At 46.0% G+C, this 17,344-nt stretch overlaps 1 protein-coding gene across 1 annotated transcript; it reads left to right on the top strand.

Annotated features, from left to right (window-relative positions):
- Positions 1-478: 478 nt before the first annotated feature.
- Positions 479-8,501, top strand: LOC146189235 (uncharacterized). Its single transcript, XM_084603229.1, has 3 exons — positions 479-742; positions 7,504-7,722; positions 8,333-8,501. Exons 1-3 carry the CDS (start codon positions 567-569, stop codon positions 8,463-8,465), a joined length of 528 nt encoding a protein of 175 aa, XP_084459355.1. The 5' UTR covers positions 479-566; the 3' UTR covers positions 8,466-8,501.
- The last annotated feature ends 8,843 nt before the right edge of the window (positions 8,502-17,344 follow it).

The following is a 17,344-nucleotide window of genomic DNA, read 5'->3' as shown; positions in this document are numbered from 1 at the left end:
GCTGCAGCTAAATGGCACAAGAAAAATCGAGTAATGCTTGCATGCGTATACACATACATATATTACTGGCTAGAAGCGCCGTCACTGTGAAAGGAACTTACCTTTGGGTGACGCATCGAACTCTCGTGAAGTCCGCACAGCTATACTTTACGTTGTCAGCCGAGATCTCTCCGACTTTTTACAATCTTCTTCGCATTTCAGGTATCAATGTCAGTAGCCTCCCTCCTCATGTATGTCGCTGAGGTAGCGTCGCAAAATGAGCTCCTGACGTTCAGGAGCGTCACTCATGGTCGCGAGGAAACAGTGGAATGGATAGAGAAGATCGAGAAGCGCGCGCGCGTATGGACGGCCGGAAGGAACGCGCGGAGCGCGCTTTTTTATGGTATGTATTTCTTGCCGACGCCATGACGTCACTGATCACGTGAAAAGCGGAGGCCCCGCCCCTAGACCGATTTGGTGTGAATGTAGCATCACCCTCCTACATATACCTTGGTTCATATTCTAGCACCTTCCGAGTTTAACCACGTTGTTGCTGTTGTCTCAGCACGCGTTGTACACTGTGCGCTATGTCGTCGCCGTCGTCCACATCTTTCATGGAGGGTGAATCTCCAGATCCAGCTATGTTTTTTGGACCAAGCTATCGTAATTTCATATATGAGCCACATGCTATCGACAGCGACAGCGAGGATGCCGGCAGCGGAGACGGTGCAGACGAGAACATACGCAGCGGCAACGTTGACTGGTAACGACATAATTTATTTTCTTTTTTTTTTACCATGTTTTGTGCTACTTCATTGTCCCACTACAAGTATATCGTGTGTCTGCAGAGATGAAGTTCCCGCCGCGATCCGCGGTGAGTCGATCGCTGCGCTATAGCTGCGCATGCCCAGAACGCCCTAGTCTCTTTCAATTTGGCTGCACCAGCTGCACTAGTTTCAAATAGTGCAGCACCGCCGTCCTCGTTTTGCCGGTGCCGCGCGCGCTGCACGAGCTCTCGCCCATTCTGCACTCGCTCCAGAGGAGGTACAGAAAAAAGTGCAGCATGGTGTACTTGCCGCTCGGTCAAGAGTTAACGGCGCTGCGCATCGTTCTGCAGAGTATTATACATAGTTGTGGCAGCATACAAGGTCTTGAATATTTGGGCGCTGGGATTTAAAAAAATCCTATGCAAAATCTACTACCCCATTCGAGCTGAAATAACGTTCACAAAGTAGCAAAATATAGTCTACTTTATCTGATAAGTGATTCAACATCGGTACTTGCCTAGATTTCCCGAAATCGAGAAAAAACTGCTCTCGGCGGCGTGCAGAATTTTCGCAGAGAGTCGAAAAGCTATTTTGACATGGTGCGTCATCTGTCGGGCAGCGAGGCAAGCGCGCCAACGGCCGGGATGGAGCTTGTCTCACTGCTCGACAGATGACGTATCATGTCAAAATATCTTTTCGACTCTCTTCTGCAAAAATTCTGCACGCCGCCGAGAGCAGTTTTTCCTGGATTTCGGAAAATCTAGGCAAGTACCGATGTTGAATCACTTATCAGATAACGTAGACGATATTTTGCTACTTTGTGAACGTTATTTCAGCTCGAATGGTGTAGTATATTTTGCATAGGAATGTTTTAAATCCCAGCCCCCAAATATTCAAGACCATGTATGTAGCGGTACGTGGCCGCGGTACGGCACCTTCGAGCGCGTTGTCCTATGTATGTAGTATTTTGTTTTTTTTTTTTGCATGTTCTGTGGCACTGGTCTTGACCTAAGAAGACTGGTAACTGCGAACAGAAATCAGTTGTGATAGATCGTATTTGTGATAGATCTTATTTCTGTCCTGCCAAGTGTGTGTGAGAGACCCGATCCACATAGCGTGCGCAGCGACAACGCCACATCAAGCTTGTCGCCCATACTCGTGGCAACTGCTTACAACGTTTACAGTTGCGTCGCGAGGGGGGTGCTGTCCGCACCGGTGCAACGCTTAGGGGGAGTGCAGCAGTTAGATGGGGGAAGGGGTGGGAGCGAAATAAATTTTGTGCAAAGACACGAAAAGGCGCGCGCATCGGTGGAGACACTGAATGGCAAGTGTGATCTCCTCGTAGAAGAGACTGCACGCCATTTTAACGTTAGACCGGGCCGTGGGGAGAATGTTTTTGCAGATCGTCGATGCGCAATCACGTGACACATTGGTGACGTAGCCTTACGTCACGTACGCGTATCTCGCGGAGTCCTTTTTTTTTTTTTTCTTGTAAGAGGAAGCGCTCGCGGCAGTTTTTGTCCACGCCATTGGCTCCTCCTTCAACACCGTCTTCTCCCCTCCTCCATGGCTCCAAACACTGCTGACATGACTATGGGCAGCAGAAAAACAGAATTTTCCTCCCCCCGGGGGCATGAGTGAGCGCAGATTCTGTGCGTTCGTAGTTTTTTCGTTCTCTTTCTTCCGGTGGTCAGGCGGGGTTAGAGCTGGTATTCGAAGCGACGCAGAGACTTCGAGTCGTCAGTCTGCTTCTTCGCAGCGCGCTGCAGGGATTGTGAGTTTGCTTCCTCATTACAATGAAAACGAGCAAGAGTACTGACCTTATGCGGGGCCGCAAATATATTGAGTACCTGCGCATGAGTTATTTGCACACACGCGCGCCCACAAACATGTAGTTTTGTAGTGGCAAAAAGCAAATAGCTTGAACTGCATGAGAGCATCTTGCGTGTAAACGTTGATGTTTGGAATTAAGCTGTGAAATTATACAAGATGGTACTTTCTTATGGACAAACAGTTTTATGTCACTACATATATATATATATATATATATATATATATATATATATATATATATATATATATATATATATATATATATATATATATATATATATATATATATATAGCTTCCATGAATAAAAGTGGTTTTTAAGTGCTCAAACATTTTGTAACAATAGAACTCGGTTATACGAATCTCACGGGGTTGCGAAAGAATTCCTATCACCCGAACATTGGTATCATCAAAACGAAAGAGAATAAGTTTGCAGAATCATGGGAAAGACAGTTGCGCAGAGCTTTTTACCTCCGAGAAGGGTTATGACGGTCGCGCTGTCACAGCCTGCCACTCGCGGCGCACAATGTCGGCGTCGTGCGCGCCACGTGCCTCCGCGGACTTCTCGCGGGGCCGACCGCACGACTATAGTTACTATATAGGCTTAAGACGACAAAAAATGGCGACGCGCCGGCTCAGCAGCGCCGCATACTGCTCGCGAAGCGTACAGCGCGCGACTATAGCAGTCGCGAAGTCTACGATGTGCGGACCACGCATCACCGCAAACTGCTCGTGATGCGTACATACAGCGCGGCTAGAGATCGCGTAATGCTCAAGGATGCGGTCGCAGTTCGCGCGTTCGAATTCGTAGTGGCGCGGAAAAGTGACCGGAACATCCGAAATTTTGCACATTGTACACAGTGTATTCCGGTCGGGGAAGTTCGCGAATTCGTATCATCCCAAAATTCGTATCAACCGGATTCGTATCACCAAAATTTTACTTACATAGGTCAGTTCTTGATTGTACTTTCGCCTTGCACTCTTTGCGTGAATGTCCGCTTTTAAAATAACCGTGATAATTTTGTTATAATTTACATGAAGAAAACTGGCATTAAGTGTTCAAATTTTTTGTATATCGGTCAGTTCTTGATTGTTTAACGAATGCGTTCGAGGGATACATGTAAGCCTTTTAAATTTTGTATATGCGGCAGACATAATTATTTGCTCCTTGTGACTTTTGCAAGTGTCGTGTTTTCTGGCATGTTCATAAAAGGTCCTTTTAACGACTTGTCTGTTTCATGACTTAGTTATTTGCTGTGCGTTCGAGTTGTCCTTGAGTTATAGATTTGCCTCTCTAGTTCTCACTTCTCATTCATATGCATATTACTACGCGCGTGATAGCGTGCATAGTCTGGCATTGTTTGTGTTCACCATTCCTTTCCTCTGAGCCATTATTACCGGCATAAGTCCAGTTATATATGTAACCAGTTTAATAAGCACTAACCCAAGGAGGTCACAGGAAGGCGCTTCTATACGGCTTATCACGTTTTCTTCGCTGATTCTTTTTGATAGTCTCTATATATGCATGCGAAGTTGCATTGCCACTCCGTTATAGTCATTCCTTCACTTCACATCCTTGTTATATTTGTGCGCATACGGCTACAGTGATTCACACGCTTAATGTTCATTTCATTATAGTTCAGAGGCCACTTTGTTCTTATGGTCTGGTACTGGGCAATCACCTGTCTTAAGCCTCTTGCTCGGAATTTTCTCGCAACTTATACGTACTAATGTTTCTGCCGTTTTCGTCGTATATATGTGCTTTTGATGTGATGTTTTACTGAATTATCAGTCGTGGGGCACGATCACTGCGTATAAGTGTTAAAAAGAAAAAAGAAATGCCACTCGCACTGCTTGACTGGGTGCAAAGTGAACTTCAACGCAAACAACCATGAGCACAGAGGAGGTAGAAAGGAAGTTGCGATTCGGTGCTTAAATGGTGGGGACAGAGGGGGGGGGGGGGGGGTAGCGCCGCGCCTCCGTATCGGGTGCGATTGACCCTAGCGACACCACTGCAACGTTAATTGTCTTGTACCCATGCGCATTATCTCGTAATTCTCTCGTAACGATCGTGCAGTCTCTTGTACGTTGGTCATTTGATCGCAGTCAACGTCACTGTCGCGAAATTGGACGTGATCATCTTATAGGACGCGATACATGAAATTGAAATATATGTACTGCGCGCATACATCTACTAGGTTGCAGAGCCCTGCACTTGCGTACTCGTTTTGGCAGCTACCGTCGCTCGCCAGTGTCGAAACTGGCGTCGCACGTTCACGTGACCGCTTGGCACCGCTGCAGCACTTTTCAGAACTAGTGCAGGCAGTGCAAGCCAAATCGAAGAGACTGATGTGGTCAGTTGGTGCAGCTGTCGGCCTGCCGGCTAGCAGCGCCTGCGATGTCCGGGCTAGTCGGCGCGTGCCACACGGAGTTTGCGGAAGAAGAGGATCGCGTTATGCTACAGAATTTTAAGTTACTAACCTCTGTGAGTCTTGTAGAGAAATTGAATCCATAGATCATTTTTTTTTTCCTCTCCTGCCGACGGTTCGCATCTCCTTACTTAGCGACTCCCCTTTCTATATTAGGCCTTTGTCTAACTATTCCAGTTCTCCTCTCCTTCGTGGCAAACGTCACAGCATATGCCTTGAAACAAGTGTGCGATTCTATTCATGATTATGTAATTTCAACGGGCAGATTTCTATTCTAGGTGAGACTTTATTGCTTTTTTAAAATTTGTTTTTCCAAATTCTAGTTAAACGCACATATTTATTTAAATACAGCAATCCTTGACCATATATATTTATTATCTCCCTACTAAAAAAAATTGTATGAGGCAATAACCTAACATTTTCTCACACAGTCTTACTCAATTCACGTTAGAAATCACATACAAGTCGCATATAATTGCGTACGATCTCATAGTATTTGTACAATAACATAAACATGATGGCATATCCATACCATCAATCAGGTGATAGAAAAATGCTCGGAATATAACCAGCCCTTATACATAGCATTCATTGATTACGAAAAAGCATTTGACTCAGTTGAAACCTCGGCGGTGATGCAGGCATTGCGAAATCAGGGGGTAGACGAGCCGTACGTGAAAGTGCTGGAAGGAATATATAGTGGCTGCACAGCAACCATAGTTCTGCATAAAGAAAGTAACAAAATTCCCATAAAGAAAGGTGTTAGGCAAGGAGACACAATCTCCCCAGTACTATTCACAGCTTGTTTAGATGAAGTATTCAGAGACTTGGAATGGGAGCAGTTAGGGATAAGGGTAGATGGAGAATCAGTAATCTGCGATTTGCTGATGACATTGCTTTGCTAAGCAACTCGGGGGATGAACTGCAAATAATGATTGATGACCTAGACAGAAAAAGTAGAAAGGTAGGCTTGAAAATCAATATGCAGAAGACTAAGGTAATGTTCAACAGCCTCGGGAAGGAACAGCAGTTTACATTAGGTAGCGAAATACTGGAAGTAGTAGGCGAATATGTCTACTTAGGACAGGTAGTAACCGCAGATCCAGACCATGAAAAGGAAATAACAAGAAGAATAAGATTGGGATGGAGCGCATTTGGCAAGCACTCGCAGATTATGACTAGCAGCTTACCGGTATCGCTCAAGAGGAAAGTATACAACAGTTGCGTCTTGCCTGTACTCACCTATGGGGCTGAAACGTGGAGGCTAACCAAGAGAGTTCTACTTAAGTTGAGGACAACCCAGAGGGCTATGGAACGAAAAATGGTAGGGGTAACATTAAGAGATAGGAAGCGTGCAGATTGGGTCAGAGAAATAACTCAAGTTACTGACATTCTAGTGGAAATTAAGAAGAAGAAATGGACATGGGCAGGACATGTAGTGCGAAGAGGGGATAACCGATGGTCGCTGAGGGTAACAAACTGGATTCCAAGGGAAGGAAAGCGTAGCAGGGGGCGGCAGAAAGTTAGGTGGGCGGATGAGATTAAGAAGTTCGCAGGGGTCAAGTGGATGCAGCTAGCACAGGACCGGGTTAAGTGGAGAAATATGGGAGAGGCCTTCGCCCTGCAGTGGGTATAATCAGGCTGATGATGATGATGATGATGATGATAAATTATGGAAGATATTTTATGATAATGATGTGCACCGTATGAGATCTATGTGACTTGATGAGATTGTGTGAGGTTATTGCCCCGTAGAACTTTTCGTTTTCAGCAGGGCTTCAATGTACCTTGGCCAATCCCCCGCCGTTGGTATGTGCCATTTTGTCTGAGGTCATCATCATCAATTGGCAGTGGTCACTTTGTTTCGAATAAGCAGCAGCCATAAAATTATAGGTGGTTTGCACCTGGTTTGGGGTGCTTGTGAGTCATATATGCTTATATAGTGCTGTTTGTGTTTCGGCCGGGAGTCAAGTATATATAAACGTACCTGTGTGTGTGTGTGTGTGTGTGTGTGTGTGTGTGTGTGTGTGTGTGTGTGTGTGTGTGTGTGTGTGTGTGTGTGTGTGTGTGTGTGTGTGTGTGTGTGTGTGTGTGTGTGTGTGTGTGTGCGTGCGTGCGTGCGTGCGTGCGTGCGTGCGTGTGTGTGCATTTATATGTAGTTGCAAAAACTAAGATCTGCACAAGCTCTCCTATAATCAGGGCTGCCCCCACTACAATCCTTCACGGCAAAAAGGGAATCCATTCCTATATTTTTGTTACCTAAACAATACTCTAATCTAGCTCCAGACAAAATTGTAAGGTCAAGAATTTTGATGTGTATGGCCCTTAGATATGCCAATCATACAAAAGCTGAATTCATTTACGGTTGTGATGGTCAGCAAAGCGATGCTGTGAGGCATATTGCCTAATATTTTGGTTACCACTCGTATTCTCTAGGCTGCATATTTTACTGTAGCATGCACATGCCAACATAAGAAACCGCGGATGTCATTTACAGGTGCCTGTGCGGTAGATGCCGGCCAATGCAGACTCAACGGGAATCGATCTGCTGCCGGGAGATGCCGCTAGTAAACCAACTTGTCACTAACAATGAAACGTGCATTACTGCGCACCCTACATTCCAAGGAGGTTGCCTCAACGTACATGCTCTAGAAATAGCGCACTTGGGGCTCCAGCAGCACCACCCTTCTCTGGTTGAAGATCCAGAGATCCCCGGGTAACTTTTCTGCTCCTTTTGTGCATGCTTTTCATTCTTGTCAGGCACATTTTCTGGTGTCATGTACATCCTAATTTAGCACCACTGTTTTAGGCATGTTAACAAAGTGCTTAAGTTTCTTAGTATTGTGCAAAACCGCAAAAATTTTGTAATTGTATCCTCCAGGTACTCTACAACCCTATTTTTTGCATACAACCATATATATTTTACACATAATCTTTTGTGTTCAGCGGAAATCTTTATTAATGCAGTGGCTATAAATTTCCAATAGGCGTTCAGTTGTTAATGCTGCAGAATTGCATTTCCTGCCCATCATCTTACGCACTTTGGGCCAATTACATCTAATTACATTGTCTACTACAACCCTCGACAGCCATATGCTTCGGCCGAGGGTTGCCAGTACCTACCCTCATGGTCCACTGTGTAGACTGCCGAGTGACGCTGAGATATGTTCCAGCTTTCAGCTTCAGCCGAACAGCATCTTCAGGCTTCCTTTATATACAGCTAATGCATCATTTATAGAGCTGTGAAAAGCTATCTGGGAGTTTCATTTGGTTACATTAGATGTCACTGCAGCTAATCAGGCTCAATATTTTTTTTTCATTCTCAGGCGATACAGATGGACCGCACGTTACCAGTTCATCCTGTGGATTCGGCACCGGCTCAGCAGGGCCAGGCAGTCTGTGTTGCCGAGTTGTGTATGGTCCACCATTCAGGACACCTTCCCTTCTGAAGCACCCTAGGGCACTCAGACGTGCCCACGTTAATAAAGATTGAAGATTGCTTGAAGCTTGAGATTCTCTTATTATAGTGACAACAGGGGCTAATGCTGGATGCAAGGAGAGAGTAAGCAGCACACTCGGCCTTGAAAAGCTGCATTCTTATGTGACTGCTTTAGCTTTGCTTTTTGCTTGTGTACAAAACTGCAATTAGTGGCAGGCACTACTTCCCTTACAGAACGATCGTTAGAGTGCTCATGTACTTAACCGAAGGTAGCACAACTATGGCTTTAATGTGGGGGCCAGTTTTGCCAACATGCAACAGAAAAAAAAGCTAATTAGAATATATGACGGTGATTCATTTTGAAGTGCTGTGGGCATCAGTAAAAGGTTCATGCTAGGAATGTTGGAGTGCACATGTAGATAAATCTCCCAAGCTGAAGCTGACATCAGAGAATGGAGTAGATATTAGCCCCCTCTTTGCACCATAGAGCTCGTTTATAGATTTTCCCTCAATTGTGAAATCTCTGAGGAAGCTTGGTAGCTGTTGGCTCAGGTGGATTGCTCATGATTGCGTCGTGAATATGTAATTTGCAACTTTATGTTATGCATGCATACCATGACTTATGCAAGATGTGAAAAAAAGGTCTTGCTTACAGCAATTTGCCAGTGTGCAGTCATGGTCAGCCTGTTCTGCAGAGGCACCAAGGAAGGAAGCATGGAGAAATATTAGTATTGTGTAGGCTTCTTAGTTGCATACAATCCATGCAAAAACTAAGGGTGGTGTTGACATGCAGGTCCTTCCTTTTAAAGTCGTATGCTATAGTTCTGCTCTGTCCATAAAGAGTGAGATTTCTGTTCAGAAGCCCTAAAGGGACAGAACACTGGCCAAAATATGTCAAGAGATTATGGTGGTGATGAAAAGACCTTGTCTCATATAGTACAGATCGAGCACTACAATATATCAAAGAAAAGAGGCTTTAAAATTTTAATTTGACATTGAAAATCGCATAAAAGCAAGTGAGGCGCTATCTAGCGGAGAAACCCTATTACTTTCGGTGTAGTACCCCACGCGACTACATGTCAGCAAAATATCGCTGATTTTCGCAAGTGCACACTAATCTTTCTTCTTCTAGGAGCGCTTGTCATAATCATTATATTTTGCGCTCTATCCACTGCGTTCTTCAATAAAAACCACTCCTTTCGCACTGCGAGAGGCATGCTGTCAGGTTTTGCCATTAGATGGCGCCACAGTGTTTGGAATTCCGTGAATGAAGCGATGATAGTACCTAGCAAAACTTTCGTCTACGAGGTATGCGTTATTGTGCCCTAACAGCCTTGAGTGTGAAACTGAAAAGGACGTTACTCTAAGCAAAAAAATGTCGAATTACTGCCTGGCGAGGGAAATTTATATTTTTTTTCAGTATGTCTTTTTTGTCGACCACCACTCGTCATCGTGGTCGCTGCTCATGGTTTCCAGTATCAGACTACATCAAAAACGGGCGCATTCACTGATAGAAAAATTCTCGGTAAAAATTTTCTACAGCATTTCTACCAAAACTGTTATGGAATCGAACATTTTAGACATCAATCTTCCCATTGCGGCGAAAAAAAATTGAGAGCTAAATTCCAGTGTTCTGTCCCTTTAAGAGCGAGGCAATTAATGTGAATCTATCATTAATAATTAAGTTAATTAACCACAGTTGGTTCAGCTTAACTGTTGAAATTTGAATATGCGTGCTAGCATATGCCGCATTTCACTACACTTTTGCTTGTGGCTAGGGTTTCAGTGTCATGTTTCAGGCGAAATCGGCGACTGGGGTACCTTACTGAGCACACTGTACTGTTTTGGGCCCGTTAATGCACCTTAAAGGGCCCCTGAAGTGGCACTAAATATTATAATGCAAGGAATCCACACATCAGATTTTCATGAACATATGAGCGAAATTTAAAAGCTTTCTGTGGATCCTGTATTTTACATATTTCAAAAATTGCTCTCTGCGACCGCTCGAAACAGATTAACGTAAAGCCTGCCTGATGACGTCATCAGAGCTTGCTGGGTGCGCCCCCTCTGAAGTAACGCGGGCGCGACTAGGCGTGGTAGGACCGGCAGTTATTCTCTTCATTCTAAAGCGAAATATTGACTACGCCATTCTGTAGCTAACTGGTCGGCGTGTATTTCAACGTGGTGCGCGGAGCCGGCGGCGGTCGCTTCTTCTATTTCACATACCTACTGCTGCTTCTTCACACACCTGACAAACTTCATTCGTACTGGCGCATACCTCCACAAATATACACCATTGTCTGACACAATGCCACACAGCCATCAAGTCCCCTGCCTACCCTTTCCCACCACCGCTTCCCAAGCTTGGTGTTTATCTGGCTCGCCTAATCGGACCCCTCCCTTCAAAATGCACTCGATACCGTCTAAACACGGCTGTGGTGTCCTTGAGGACGAGAACACCACATTTACTTATTATTGCGAAAGCAATACTGCGACAGCCAAAGCGAGACCTCAGGTGGTCGCAGCTAAGCAGTGAAAAGGCGTAGCTACGGTCTCCTCATAAAAAAATCAGCCTGCCATTACATTTGAATTCACGTTAACCCTATGCCACGGGCAGGAGCTGCCAATTCGGGTCGCTCCTTTCATACGGGAGGGTGATATCGGAATCAGCCTGCCAGAACCGTTTGCATTCTCGTTACCACTACGACACGCACGCACATCCATACGACTTGGTTGAAACGTGACTTTATATGTGCGCTGGTAGCTTACGCTCTCGCGCCATGCCCTTAAAGGGTGAGCTTAAGTGTCCCCAATAATGTAGCACCTTACACTGATAAGGCGTGATAGGAGAATCAGGTAGCAGGCAAAAGAAGCTTCCGTCGTTGCTTTCGCAATTCAAATAGGTTTAACCAGAGCTAAACCACAACTATTTTTTTTTGTTTTACTTGTGTTCCTGCGTGCGCTGAGTTGAGGGGGAGAGAATGAGCATCATTTTTTATTACCGTTGTGATCGGTGCTAAATAGCTTAATAATTTTTTTTTTTTTTTGCGATGCGGAGATGACTCACGGGATACTTATTGTTCTTGTGCGTTCTCCAGTTTAGCATTAAGGTTACGTACGTTTGCTCTGGTAACGGCCAGACCCACGGGTAGCGAGGGGCCGAGTCGTACGGGCTGCATGTATTCGAACATCTGGCAGTGTTCGCCGAAGCAGAGATGGGACGAGAAGCAGGGAGAACTTAGAGGCTTATTCGCACGGTGATACCAGAAAAGGCACACACCAAGTGATCACTCTGGCTCTCTTTTTAATGGGTTTGGGAATTTAGTTCTTTCAGTCCAGTACAATCAATTTCGAATGTATATGTATGAAAACTTTACTGTTCCACCGAGAAAGGGCCTCCTATTCCCCGGCCCCGGCCAACACCCCCTAGACTAGGTGGTGTCGCCCCGGCACGCAGGCCGGAGGCGCGGGTAAGGAAATACCCCGCGGACTAAGGACTACTAGAGTTACATTGTTGCTTCATGACCTCAGCCGCCAGGCGGATGGCTAGATGCTGGATGGCGGGATCTCCACTCCGCAGCCAAGCGTGCAGGCTTCTCTACTAGCCGGCACCTGGGGAATCGGCGCATTCCCAAATTATGTGATTGAGAGTGCCTTTTTGACCACAGTTTTTGCATTTAGAATCGTTTTCGTCTCTGGTCTGTGTCAGGAAGACCCCAACTGAACAGATGTAATTTCCATCTTGTAAACGCGTCCAAATGCGCGCCTCATTGTTGGAGAGAGATCGATCTGGGGGCGGAGAGCTCCTTCTATTTAGCTTATAGTGCTCGGTAATTTCATATGTTATGATGCAATCCTTATTCCCTTGCAATCGGGCTGTTCCACAGCCGCTCGGTGGTAGAGAAGCTCGTGTGCAGCCTCGTATTTAGGGACAGATTGCCCGCCATGCAGCAGCACACACTTCCGCCTGCCATGGTGGCGCAGCGGTGCTCTTGATGATGCCTCGGCCTATAGGGCGTTCGACGTCTGTGTCCAGTTGAGGATGCGGGATCGAATCCCGGCCGCGGCGGTTGCTTTTAGATGGAGACGAAAAGCGAGATGCCCGTGTGCTGTACGGTGTTAGGATAGGATAGGAAATAAGCTAATTTGTCTAGGAAGGTCTTCTGCTAGTAGAAGAAGAGGTCCATCTTCCGTCTTCTCACAGGGTCGGTGCCCCTATTCCAGAGCTCCGCTGATCTTCGCTGCTCGTTGGGCGTGCTGGATCAGACCCAGTTGGCAACCCAGATAGCCGCTGGAGAGCCGGCTCTCCCACTGTTCCGCACTCGGGTCTTTACGAAAGCTATCGTTATTTTATACACTCCCACGTGATGTGGTATAACGGTTTGCTACCACACCGTGGGTCCCGATATTGCGACGGGTAAATCTTGCTAAGGATATGCAGGTTAAGGAATGTTCCTGTCTGCAGTCTTCGCCAGTACACTGCCTCTTGTTGTTTTAGATCCCGATGAGGCGGCGGATAGCGAATCCGTACCCCCTTATAGTAGTTCAGAATGTCTGAGTACGTATAGGCCGACTCGCTCGGGTAGATCGTCTGATTGGGAGGAAGCTCGGCTCGTGTACCCTCGAGCTACCTCGTCGGTGCGTTCGTTCCCCGTTATGTCGGTGTGTCCTGGTATCCAGTAGATGTTGTGTGTGACTTTTGATGGGGTCGCGCTCTGGAGGAGCCTGAGCGCGGCGCGACCTATGCGTCCGCTCATGTAGTTACGGCACGCTTCTCTCGAATCTGTAAGAATGGTAAGGGACGTGTTGCTTCGATACCCGGCTACCACCGCTAGAGCAACGGCCAGCTCCTCCCGTTCGGTTACCGTGCAATCCCTGACTGAGGTGCTAGCTAATTCCTCTAGGTTGGAATCAATAGCTACCGCCACTGCACTGTTATGTGAGCTTCCTGTATACGGAGCCGTGTCCGTGTATACTGTTGTGGATTTTGTAGCTAGATTTTGTTGTACATACTTCGCCTGGGCTGCCCTATGGGCCACATGCAAGTTGGGGTCCATGTTCCGGGGAAGGGAGCTAACCTTTAGCGTCTGGTGAATTGTTAGTGCACGTATAAAGAACCCCAAGTGATCGAAATTTCTGGAGCCCTCCATGTGCTTGTTCTTGCGGGTTAAAACCCCATAAAACCATCTTTCCACTCTTCCGACACGATGGCGACTCCGCAGGGGGATGACAGGTATGGGGGTCAGAAACAGGTCAGAAACAGAAGAAAGTTTAATCAAGAAGATGAAATTTCTGCTATGTGCGGTAGATGCCCAGAAACAATTGAACATCTTAATACTGGAGTGTGGTGGTGGTGGTGGCAGTGGTTATTTTATTTATATATAAAAGAAAGGAAAGGAAAAGATGTTTGCCAGCCCCGGTATCTGCTATCTGATATCGGAAGCATATCCATCCAGATGTCGATGCGGACATGCCACTCTAGTCGAAGCCCTGGATTTTAGAGATAGCAAAGGAAGCGTGAATGTATCGGCGGTAGAGGTTAGCAAGAGAAGTTTGGAAGATTGGTGGATAAATAGCAGAGAGAGGACTCATGGAAGCTGAGTCGAAATTAAACAAGGGTATTTAAAGTTAACCCGTATATAAAAGTAAAGTCGTTATTGAATAAAGTTTTTCCGCCTCCTCCTCCTCGTCGTGTTTGTCTTCATTGCGCCACTCTTCTGGGACGTAGCTAGCAGCTTTCTTGTGCCCGCCTGCATATCGTCACGCCGGCTGAATATTTCTCACGTCTCTAGTATTTGCTAAAGCTGCATGCAAACGCCAAGCTCTCCGGGTAAATACGGTTTTGTAACGCCTGCATTGCACGCACAGGCAGGGCAGTGTGCATAAAATAAGTTTATTGAACAGCTTCATTTCCGCTGGCTCGCACAGGGGCGTTTACATTAGCTGTTTTTTGTTTGTTTTTTTCAGGCAAAAAGCTAGCCTTCCTATAATTAATTTGCGTTTTCAAGGCGAAATCCTTATATCTCCTTAGATGTATGGCGATTAGAATGAAATCTGGTCGTCTCAGCGCCCATGGCGAAATTAACGGGCGCGCCCCTGGCATCTATACATTTATACACGGATAATACATTTATTTACGGGCAACGCGAGTACCGTTGGTACATAGCTAAAAAAAGTACAGATCAGGCCATTGAAAACGATCAAAACAAGTAGCGGTTATTCGAGAGATAGTGTACTTAGGAAGACGCTTTATGAATGCTGCTAAGTTGCAACGCTAACAGAAAAAAAAAATAGCAGGGTTATAATTTAGGGCGCTAGCTAAACGGCTAAAATTTTCTTTTCTTTTTTTCTTTCTTGTATTACCTGTATGTGTCTTTTTGTACCCCAGAGATTCTTCAGCATGGTATACGATGATAGATATTAGGATGTGTTTAAGGGTGTAACCGACTGTAAATGCCGAGGACTGGATTGTATGTGCACCCGAGTTTGTGGCTACGTAGTAACTGTGAGAAACCGAGCAATATTTTAAATCATTCGTAGTTAAAGAAACCATCATCCTGTACCCTTGTTACAGAATAAGCTTTGTAACATGATCTGTTGCGTCATTGTACCTCAACCTAGCGGTACACATTTTGCGGAATTCCGTTAAATGAGCTAAAAAAACAAACAAACAAAAAAGGGCACTTTAGTTTATCGCGAAGCCCACCAGTCTCAGGCGCCAGGTACGGCGGCGCTCTCAGTATCTTCTACTTGTTTTTTTTTTTTTTTATGCAGCCATTGACCGCACACGTGTCTCCCGACTGCCACTCTCAGGGGCATCCATTTCTTCCGAGAGTGGAGGAGAGGAGGGAGCCGACCCGGAAAAGCAAGCAGGTTCCCCCAGTGAGGCCTTGCATGTAAAGGAGAACAGGGGGGGGGGGGGGAGAGCGGGGGGGGGGGGCTGGGCTGAGGAGGGGTCACGCCTGGTCAGACCGGGCTCCTGTCCGATAAGGCACGAGTCCGACGACGCGTATATAAAACGGCCGAAAACCGTGGCCGGGGACACGCCCTCCTCCCGGCATTCTCGAATCCACGAACCTGAGTGGTGAGTCCGCAGGGCTACACCGAGGCGCAGCTTCGTGCGTTGCTCATTTGGGCGCCAAAACATTTGATCTTTCCTACGGAACAATGCAGCTATCCTAATCCTACCGACTAATTGTATAATTCGCAGTCTAATCCCTCAGAATTGGGGATGTGATAGCTATAGAGTGGAGAGATGGATGGATAGCAATGGGGATACAAGGTCAGATGAGTTGATTTCCTCGTTAATTTGCTTTTATTATTTTGATTTTGTTTCGATGGTCGTATGTGATTTAGTACCGGTTTGGGCGTCAAACCATTTGATCTTTCCTACGGAACAACGCAGCCATTCCAGTCCTACTGAGCAATTAGATAATTTGTAGTTTAATTCTTTATATTGGGGATGGGAAGTGGAGAGATGGATGGACAGCAATGGGGATAGTGTGTCAGAGCAGTTGATTTTCTCGTTATTTTGGTTTTTAGTAATTTGATTTTGTGCCTGGGGCTCTAATGCTCGGTTGCTGGTTCCAGAATTGTGGGATACAGTGTCGTCAGGGGTGGCTGTGCGATGTCAGTGCGCGTCAAAGAACACTAACAAGTAGTCGATATTTGCTTGCAGTATGCCACCACTGTATCTCTCACAGCCCGTTCACAGTTTCGGCGCGTTACGTCTAGCATGTACAGGCCAACTCTTCCTGTAAATATTGGGGGCTGCTAACGTTAGCTGGCATAGGTCAGTGCCGGCCCGCGCGGGCGAAGGAGGGGGGGGGGGGGGGGTATGCGCAGTATGAATTGCTGCGCATGCCTAAGTTTAGAAGCACATTGTTAGTAGGGGTGGCATCAGATTCATTCGTGCAGCATGGGGAGACTTCGGTTAGCTGCAACTGCTTTGAGATTTCTGCGTGGTCGTGAAACACCGAGCGTTTTTCTGCATTTTTTCTTATGTACTGCTAAACGTACCGCGAGCTCGGCTCAAAAATAAGATATTTCATGTCGCAGCTGCACTTTTCAGGAACCATGGAATAGACGAGTGATATGCGATGAATGAAGCTAATTATTTGTACGAAATTGCATCAGGCTGAGAGATCGAGAAAGTTATCGCTTTCAGCGCAGATTTAGTATAAAGAATGTTTTAGAAATTGTGCCGGAACTAGCTCAGTAGTTAAACATTAATCGCTACCACCTTTCCTGTGGGTTCAAAGCTATAGCACGGTGTTATCAGAATTGCACGTCTCAAAAATAGGCGATGTGTTTGGAAGTGTTGGCGATTTATTTATTTTCCACGATCTTTCCCTGTACCGCTGTGCCTCACTGGGAGGAGAGAAGCAGAGCAGTTCTTATCCTGCGTACTTCTGTACCTTGTCTTCTCCTTCTGCGTCGTCCCGCAGAGCTGCAAATAAATCTGCGGAAGACTTTCAACTAAGTTCAGGCTGATGCTCTGCTAGGATTAATTTACATCTCATTCGCCCCTTCAAAACGATCCGACATGCCAGTGGGCGGGAATTTGCACATTTAAAATTTCGCGAAACGTATGCAACCACAGTGGCCAGTATATTACGCCCATTAACTCGTTGTCATGGTGCCGGTTAGCTTTGCAAGCCAGAGCGAGCATATAGGCATCATCATCTATCAGGTGGGAACATGAAGGATAGACAACGAACATAATTTTAAAGGGCAAAAAAAGGCCAATAATGTTGTGAATAAAGACATTGCTTAGGTATAAGCTGTACTGTTGAAACGGCCCTAGAGAATTTTATTACCACATTATGATACACGAAGTTTACTTGCTCTTGCGTATTTCATAAGATGGACGACATACGTTTGTGTCCATATTACTTGG

Source organism: Amblyomma maculatum, chromosome 5 (assembly GCF_055883805.1).
Source record: "Amblyomma maculatum isolate TAMU_Amacu chromosome 5, ASM5588380v1, whole genome shotgun sequence".
NCBI classification, from domain to species: domain Eukaryota; kingdom Metazoa; phylum Arthropoda; class Arachnida; order Ixodida; family Ixodidae; genus Amblyomma; species Amblyomma maculatum.
Note: the sequence above shows the minus strand (reverse complement) of the source record. Positions and strands in the feature narration are given on the sequence as shown.

Bases quoted from the DNA above. Each gene is read 5' to 3' on its own strand.
- LOC146189235 (XM_084603229.1), top strand. From the start codon at position 567: ATGTCGTCGCCGTCGTCCACATCTTTCATGGAGGGTGAATCTCCAGAT. The intron at 743-7,503 runs GTAACGACATAA...TGTCATTTACAG, and splicing joins CGCAGCGGCAACGTTGACTG to GTGCCTGTGCGGTAGATGCC. The intron at 7,723-8,332 runs GTAACTTTTCTG...TTTCATTCTCAG, and splicing joins GAAGATCCAGAGATCCCCGG to GCGATACAGATGGACCGCAC.